The sequence below is a fragment of the Micromesistius poutassou genome, assembly GCF_964030765.1.
Source record: "Micromesistius poutassou genome assembly, chromosome: 11".
Lineage (NCBI taxonomy): Eukaryota > Metazoa > Chordata > Actinopteri > Gadiformes > Gadidae > Micromesistius > Micromesistius poutassou.
This window is the reverse complement of record NC_140281.1, coordinates 3814253-3823553: the sequence shown is the minus strand read 5'-3', so window position 1 is coordinate 3823553 and position 9301 is coordinate 3814253. Positions and strand designations below refer to the sequence as shown.

The 9301-nt window shown below is 44.6% G+C and overlaps 1 protein-coding gene across 1 annotated transcript in view; it reads right to left on the bottom strand.

The window, feature by feature from the left end:
• The window catches only part of LOC311355096 (T-box transcription factor TBX21-like), a gene marked incomplete at its 3' end in the record, with an annotated part of 9547 nt that extends 876 nt beyond the window's left edge, over window positions 1-8671 (bottom strand). Inside the window, exons 1-4 of the mRNA XM_084474831.1 lie at window positions 7807-8671; window positions 2150-2304; window positions 1015-1136; window positions 11-169 (exon numbers count right to left, since the gene is read on the bottom strand). Coding sequence (XP_084330957.1) covers window positions 11-169; window positions 1015-1136; window positions 2150-2304; window positions 7807-8342 — 972 coding nt within the window. The 5' untranslated portion in view covers window positions 8343-8671. The remainder of the gene's footprint in view (window positions 1-10; window positions 170-1014; window positions 1137-2149; window positions 2305-7806) is intronic.
• Window positions 8672-9301: the final 630 nt, after the last annotated feature.

Sequence of the window (9301 nt, the reverse complement as noted above, 5' to 3'; positions counted from 1 at the left end):
AGGGACTCACGTCTGCGTTCTGATATGCCGTGACGGCGATGAACTGGCTCTCAGGGAACACGAAGGTCTGGGTCTTGGTGCTCAGGAAGGGGTCCTCCGAGCCATCCTCCTTCACCTCCACCACGTGGAGCCGGGGCTGGTACTTGTGGAGCGACTGGAGCACGATCATCTGGAGACCGAGCAGGAGGAGGAGGAGGAGTGAGCAGGAGGAGCAGGAGGAGCAGGAGGAGGAGGAAGAGCAGGGGCGGATATATGGACATAGCCAATATATATTTATATATATATATATATATATATATGCTATATATATATATATATATATATATATCTATAGATAAAGATATGATATATAGCTATATATATCATATATCATATATATATATATATATATATATATATATATATATATAGGGTTATAATTATATAACATATAACATATAATTATGACATGCATAAATTATATTACAAAAGGCTAAAAACTTCTATACATTTCTGGTTGAGCACAGAGCTTTGTTTTTAACCTGTTCTTTACTAATCTTAATTCTTAACTGTATTTCTTAACCATGAACTGTGGTTGATGAGTTTCTATTTTCTCTCAAATTAAGTTGCATATTTATATTTTTATAATGTGTAGTTTTAATTTATAAATTTGTCTATTATCACTCACAGATTATTTTCATTAATATATTGCTAAATTTAACTTAACTTAACTTGAATATATATGAAATTAAATATAAATATACATTTATATAATATTATGAAACTTGTAATACGAAATAACAATAATTGTGAAGAACCTAGTCAGGTCGAAAAATCCAATGAACGAAGTAAACAACTTAACAAAATGTGCATTGATAATAAACTGGAAAAAAAAAAAAGGTCAATAATAGAAATGCAAAAATTATGCAAAAAAACATTGTGACTAGTACGCAACTGTTCCATAAAGTATGGAGGATGAAACGGGCGGGAGAATGTTCTGGAAGGAAGCGCAAAGCAGATGAAGGGGTGAATCACCTGTGCCGTGTTATTAGTCCCGCCCTTATTGTTGGTGAGCTTCAGCTTGCCAAACGAGACTTCCTGTCTCATCCAATGGGCTCCGGTGTTGGGGGAATCGGGATGCATGTACATCCTGTTTCCTGTTGACACATCAGGGCTAGTCAGAGCTTGGACTAACGAAGCTCTGTCTGGCAGGAGGGCAGAGACTCATTCAGCACAGCAGTCTTTATAATAATTAATCATTCATCGATCGCCAAAGGAAAAATGTAAAACACACTTTGTCAATTCAAAACATTAATTTATTTTCTATTGATTGTATTTTAATATGATATGTATATGTAGGGGCAAAATAAATAAACAATATGGTAAGTGTTAAATGTTTGTTTTGAACTGCTTTGATAGCAGGTATTTCAAGAAAACAGGAGGCAGAGAACCGTTCACCCGAGAACGTGATTATCCTACCACATGAATACAGAATTTTGTCGAAATTCACTAAAGGTGTTTCCACATTTACCACTAAAAACAGTCGAGGCATAATCGGACACAGAGACAGCATGTGACGTTTACCCATGTTACCACAAAAATAAGCTACACCCACGATTAAACTATCTGGGGTTAATGTTTTATCAAACATTAACTTCCAGTTCAACCCACAAAACAGGTGTTGTGCGTCACGGAGGTGGATGACTGAAACATACTGAAACATTGTTTCTTGAATCAAGAAGCATGCCTCTCAACTTTAGCCTGGTTTGAGCAGAACTTAGTTTATTGGTATATGAGTTATGGAAGGTTCACATCGCAGTAGACTTGACTTTTATAAGTGATTTTAGAAGTGCTCCCTCCTCCATTTTCCAACTTTAAAAAATGTCAAAGACGTTTTTGTTTAAAGGGAATTGTCTCTTTTAATGACATGGATAAGTACATTTTAGAAAGTGAAAGTAGTGATGACACATAACGAAAATGTACCGAAGCACATGACGCATAGAGAATTTACCTTCTTTGCAAAATAAGTGAAACTTATTTCTTTTCACTTGAATGGATGAGGTCAATGGACATTATCTGAATATTGAGAACATTTTTAAAAACACCCCAAAAACCACCAACATCTCGCATTGAGATGTTAGATTTTGAGCAGCTGTGGTGTAGTGCGTACCGGGCATGTTGCCTTCTGCTTTGCCGCACTGGACCCATTTGCCTCCCTGGTACCTCCAGTGGTGCTGGTCGGCCAGAACCACGTCCACGTACACGTTGTAGTGGGCCGAGGGGTCCAGCACGCTGAGGTTGAAGCTCAGGAAGGGGAACATCCTCCTGCAGAGACACACAGCAGAAGCGTAAGTTTTAATACACAACTGATACACAAAGGTTCTGATACACAAAGTTTCTGATACACAACAGTTCTGACACATAACGGTTTTGATACAGAAAGTTTCTGATACACAACGGTTCTGATGCATCAGAGCTTCTGCACTCCTGCTCGTATGTTCAACAGCTTCGTATGGACATGCTGAAATGGAATCAGACCTTGAAAATTATAACAATCCTGAGAATGTTAAAGATCAGATCTTTTTCCACCAGTATTAAATATATTTTTACCTAGGAATCTGTTAAATTAATCATCCGTTTATCGTGTGTGATTATCCAACTCTATCATCCGACATATTAGGATAAGTTCCTAATGAAATTAAGTGTTGTGCCGTATATAGTTGGTTCACCTTCTTTAAGACATACAAGGCACAGTAGCTTTTTGGAATGATATTTTCATGTAGTTTTGCACCAATGGAAACATCTTTCCCACACATCTCCATGCACCTTAAACATGTCACTACGTAGCGCCGCAGAGAGAGAGAGAGCGAGAGAGAGAGAGAGAACGAGAGAGAGAACGAGAGAGAGAGAACGAGAGAGAGAGAGAGCGAGGGAGAGCGAGGGAGAGCGAGCGGGAGAGAGAGGAACAAGAGAGAGAGAGTGAGAGCGAGCGAGAGCAAGAGAGAGAGAGAGTGAGAAAGAGAGAGAGAAACAAGAGAGAGAGAGAGAGAGAGAGAGAGCATTGAATGTAGCTGTTAATAAAACATTTATATCCAAGGCGCGCAGCTGATGGGAGCAGCTCAGCTGAACTGATTTTGAGCACAAGGGCTGTTACCGAGACGAGGTGACCGGGGGGGCAGGGCTCCCAGGGGCCCAGCCGGGGGTCAGCGGGGGGGCAGTAGGGCCCAGCGTAAAGACACTCCTCCTCTTCATCATACACAACATATATCATACATCGTACACAGTAGGCACACACAAATTAACACACACACACACACACACACACACACACACAAGCACACATTAACACACACACACACACACACACTTCTATTGCACACATCAAAGGCATTAAAGTGTAGCAATACTGGGGCTAAACTCAATGAAACAGTCCACCAGGGAACACAAAGAGACAACGAAACGTTCATTCACAGGTTTCTTGTTTTGTTTTTTTTGCCCTTATGGGGAGCAACCCCCCAGTTGAGGATCACTAGTGTACTGGGACTAAAACTGTTTATTAGGAGACCTCCTGCCATTGCTTACTCTGGCCTTCCTACCAGACTGAGGTTGGTATGACCCCCCAGTCCCACCAGACTGTGAGGATGGTAGGACCCCCCCGTCCCACCAGACTGTGAGGATGGTAGGACCCCCCCCCGTCCCACCAGACTGTGAGGATGGTAGGACCCCCCCGTCCCACCAGACTGTGAGGATGGTAGGACTTCACTACGATGGTGGGGACCAGAGGTAGTGAAGTCTCTGGTCCCCTGCCTCTGTGCTTTTTCCACATCAGCAGTCGGACCCAAAAGGAAACTAAAAGTGTTCCATCACCCCGTCTCCCACACACAATATGAGAGGTATAATTTTCTCCCCCTGATATTGTCAGACTTATCGAAACAGGAAATCCCCCAGTGGAGGCATGAGGGGAAACCTAGCAGCCCCCGCTGGATGGGGGATGGGGTTAGAGAGCCTGTAGGCGTTCTGCTCCTGCAGCGGGGAAGAACCAACCCAAGCTGACACTGGCAGTAACACAGCCATGAGCTCCAGCATGACCAGCAAGTATTGGGCCTTAGACCAGCTGTGGGAGTATTGGGCCTTCAGACCAGCTGTGGGAGTATTGGGCCCTCTCAGACCAGCTGTGGGAGTATTGGGCCTTAGACCAGTTGTGGGAGTATTGGGCCTTCAGACCAGCTGTGGGAGTATTGGGCCCTCAGACCAGCATGTGGGAGTACTGGGCCCTTAGACCAGCTGTGGGAGTATTGGGCCCTCTCAGACCAGTTGTGGGAGTATTGGGCCCTCTCAGACCAGCATGGGGAGCATTGGGCCTTCAGACTAGATGTGGGCCTCAGCGGTCTGAGAAGCTAGGTTTAGTTGTATTAGTTCACTGGTGTCAGTATTGAATATTGAATATTGAATATTGAGTATGAAAGGCCCCAACTTGAAGCATGCGGTGATAAAAACAGTTCCAGGAGAGGTGAGACGGCTAGCGATCGGAGACATTTAAAATATCAATGGAGGCACAGGTGGGCAAGACAGAGGGGATGGATAAAAAAGAAAAGAGGACAAAGAAAGCGAGGTGGAGGAAGTGGTGGAGGAGTTTGTGCTGGAGGAGGAGGTGGAGGGAGTGTCTCCACCTCCACCTAGTGTCTGTCAATCTGTTTCTGCTGGTGTAGCTCTAGGGGTAGACAGGCCTGCCGCGCTGTTCCTGTTTCTGAATGATTGATAGGCACCCAGCCAGGTTATTGGTTTTGGACCTATCTACTAGTCAGGGTGTGGGTTAGTTATCTGCGGCATCGCTGACCACCTCCAACACTTGTGGAAGTTTGGTTCCAGACCAATATAACCTCCTCTCCACTGCATCAACCAAACCAAACACCTGTGATACTCAATGTAGATGTTGACATCCCATGAGCCACCTTCAGTGTAGCTACCTCTGAGGCTCTTAGCATTGTGTTTTCTGCGCAGAATGACACACACAACAAACAGCTGAACAGGAAGTGACACGCCACACACACAAAACCTTGAAATAATCCCACTTCTGCTTTCCCGCAAGCAAGGGAGAGAAAGTATGAGAAAATGAGATAGAGATTAGGCCTAATAATATCCCGAAAGATTATATCTTGCCACTCCTTATCAAAATAAGTATTGATCTGATCTTAAGAGATATAGAGAACATTTAGTCAACATACTCATACTTTTAATTGTTATATTACTTATACTAGGTTCTTTTAATTTTATTTTACTGTCATCAAATCATTGTTGTTTAACAGGTGTTGCATCTATATTTGCTTCAAATTGTAGTTTTTGTTCTAAAATACTTAAATAATACTTAAATAGGATAAAATGACCCGATTAAATAAATTGACATACACAATTTTTTATTGTTTAAAACTTAAACTTAAACAGTTGCAACAATGCAGGATAAAGATTTTGTGTAATAGAAGCAAAGAGTCGCTTTGACTCAGTTTGGAGACCCCCTCCAACACTCCCAGTTTGACTCGCACCGCTTCATGAGCAGCTGAAATATGTCATTATATTATAATTATATGCTATCTTGGTCATGGTATTTTGTCAGTCAGAACATATTAACTTGCTTTGTAAATAATCTTTTTGGGTGTTTTGGGGGAAAATGAAGCAGCTCAGTTTCCTGACTCAGGAGAGTCTGGTCTGAGTCGCTCACGGTGTGAGGCTCACTGAACCGGAGAGGCAGGAGAGCTCAGACTGAAGTGCCTCTACCACAATGTAGTGAAGCTGTAACCTAGTTCTCTAAAGCCTTCAAATGTTTCTTTGTTTAAATATCCCAGATAAGCGGTTAAATCCAGAGGTTAAAATAAGGTTAAACGTGGATGTTATGAAACATGTAAAGTATGTCAACAGAACGCAGCCTATAGTTTAATAATTCATTCATCGTGATATATGTACATGAACAGAGAAGGTTAATTCTTACTCCAAAAACAGATTCAATAATTAAATTGTTATAATTAATTAACGCACACGCTCACACACACACACACACACACACACACACGCACACACACGCGCACACACACAAGCACACATACACAAACACACGCACACAGCAGCTCTGATTATATGGCAGTAAGAAGTTCAGGGGGAGAACTTGAAAAGAGCGTTTCAGCGTCTTGCTGGAGGCCTCGGAGGGCGAGGGTTTCAAAGCCCCCGAGCAGGCGGCCGATGAACCTTCACACGCTTCATTCTCTCCAGACCAGCAAAGGCTGAAGAAAGTTACAAGAAAGTAAGAAATCCATGTCTGGACATCAAAGGTGCAGGTATAGCTGCCCTCCACCGCACAGCCATCTAAAATTCTGGAGCTTTTGACCCGCTCTCTCTCTCTCTCTCTCGCTCTCTCTCTCGCTCTCTCTCTCTGTCTCTCTCCTCTGCCTTCTGGCCTGGATTGAAAGGCTGCAGATCTCTCTCCACCATCCCTCTTATCTTTGGAGAGGATTCAACATGAGTGTGGAATGAATGTAACTTCAGTATTAAGTCTGATAGAAAGCAACACGTCTGATGTGAAGACAGGAAGATTTTGTCTGTTGACACTTACTTTCCGACGGTCTGCTCTAGATAAGTGGAAAGAAGGTGTCAGATTTTAGATAATGTTTGTGGTTTTATGAAGAGTTAAGATCGCCTCTTATTAGGCCACGACGAAACCCTCTGCTTTTTCTTCTCATCTTTTTCCTGTCTGTTGTGAAGTTATCACTACGGCAACTTGTTGGGCTCCCTGCCTAAGCTGTTTGACTTCTCTATACAGTAGTTTATAAGATAGACTTATATTAAGTGACCTTGAATGACCTGAATTCAAGTCAGTCTAGACTGGATCAAAGCCAGTGTGCACCGCTACTTGAACAGACACACAACCACACACACACACACCTACAAAGGCATGCACACACCTACTCAAGCATGCACACACACACACACACACACACACACACACACACACACACACACACACACACACACACACACACACACACACACACACACACACACACACACCTATATGCATATGCATACATATATATGCACACAAACACACACACACACACACACACACACACACACACACACACACACACACACACATAAATATATTTTCCAATTAATATCCCTAATTACTTAAACAAGTCGGAATCCGGCCCGTTCTCCTGAAGCGTTCAGGCCTATTTTATCCCCTTCTGAGTCAGGACACATTTGTGCCGGTTGGACCATCAGGACTTTCGCTAATAAATATATAACTGTGTTTTAAAAGGGTTTCAGGTATAATATTATAATCCATTTTTAGTAAAGGTTTAAAACCTGATTGTAGCCTAAAGCAGAGGGTTGTAATTGTAAACATCCACGTCCTATTCGACAGCGCGCCGTGTTCTGATTCAGATAGGAGACGCGCCTGGAAGCGCCTGGAAGACGCGTCGACGCGCTTTTGATCGGTCAACGAGCATTTAGGACGCAGGCGCTAAGGACACACGAAGCCGCGGTACCCCCCCCCCCAGACCTCGTAGTATTGGACTGTCTAACCCCTCCGTCGTTTTTACTGCAGCACAACAGTTGTCAGACCTACTTTGGTTAGGCACTCACAGCGTGTAATGATTGAGAACATAAATAATCTAAACATTAAGGGTTGAGGCAACATTTTGAGTAGTCAACAGACTAGTTGACTTACTTACTTAATACCGAACTAATGTGAGTATAAAGGGTTAAGGCTACGTGTTTAGTAGTAGCCTATCTTAATATCTTCAGGTATATTTATTATCTTTAAGGACCTCTTACCGGCCCTGCTTGGTGATGATCATCTCGTTCTGGAACTTGTGGAACTTGGCCCAGAGCGGATAGTTATTGAGGAGCGCGTGGGTCTTCCCGCACACCTGTAGCCCGGGCACCGGGTACAGGGGCGCGCGGGGGTAGCCGTGCTGAAAAGCGGGGTAATTCTCCGGCGAGGGGGGGTACACGTCTTTACCGGCGTTCGAAAACCCGTCGGTGCTCGCGGGGATATAACTCGAGGGCGAGCGCACCCCGCCGAACGGACAGCTGCCGCCCGCGAGGCTCTGGGGGTACAGCCGCCCCTGCTGCCCGCCGAATCCCCCCCCGCCGCTCGGGTCCGGGTGGTACGGCAGCGCGAGCGAGTCCTGGCCGCTGGGCACCGTGTCCGGGTAATAGAAGCGCGTGTCCTGGATCCCCATCTTGAAGTCGGCTAGATCCTTCCCGCCGCGGTGCAGGTGGAGGCTGAAGTCGGAGTCCTTTCCGAAGGTCGGAGCGTCCGTCCCGTTCAACATGCTGAGGTACAGGCTGGCGCCTCTGCCGCCCATCTGAGGCTCCGCTCGCGGCCGGGGCACGGGGTCATGTGTGGTCCGCGCGGGTCCCGTTCCGTTCGCGACCCACCCGGGAGGATCGCGTGCGCTGGAAGATCTGCAGCCCCGCGAGACGATAGCCAACTTTTTCCTCCTGAATCAACGACACGGACCCCCAGGAATCAAACCTTCAACCGCACGGGAGAACCAGGGGAGGTCTGTACGTAACGTCTCTTTACGCACGAGGGTCGGTTTACTTACTGGGCGTATAACGGCTCTTTACGCACGAGCGTTTGGAGCTGAACGTGTCGTGATTGATTGAGTGTCGGTTCGGACGTGCTAGTGGGAGTCAGCCCGGGTCTGAACCTGCGCTGTTTACATCCAGGAGGGGGTCGGCGATGTTTGGGGGCGTGTCTGAGAGGGAGGTCAGGCCTGATAGGTCGACCGGCTTGCGCGTGGAGCCAACCCCCGTCCCGAAGTCGCCCGCAAGCGCTTTTATTAGAATCACCAATTAAGAGAAGCGGTTTTATTAGAACGCCAATTAAGAGACGCGGGCCTGCAAAGCGTTCAGCCAACTTAACACTTATATTATATTCACTGCTGTTTCCAATTCATAAGTGACACATAATATTCTGATCGACTATGGGATCATTTATGGAAGGTCTTTGCACATTTAAAAACATGTCAAATGTTTTTTTATGCCATGGATGTCGGCCTATATTAATTATTTTTGAAAAGCGAGTCCGGTTTATTGTAGTATGACTCTAACATTGTTAATTGTCTAACTGTTTTTATCAAGACAACAAGTCATTATTATGCCTCACGATTTCAGATGAAATAATCGGATCAATTTACAGTTATATTTAATAGGCTAAGCTTAATTAATAATCATTATTTATAAACTTAAGTGCATAAGCAGACCTTTAGGCCTCAGAGTCCATTCATCGCATTCTCCGTTAAATATAATTATTGTTTCT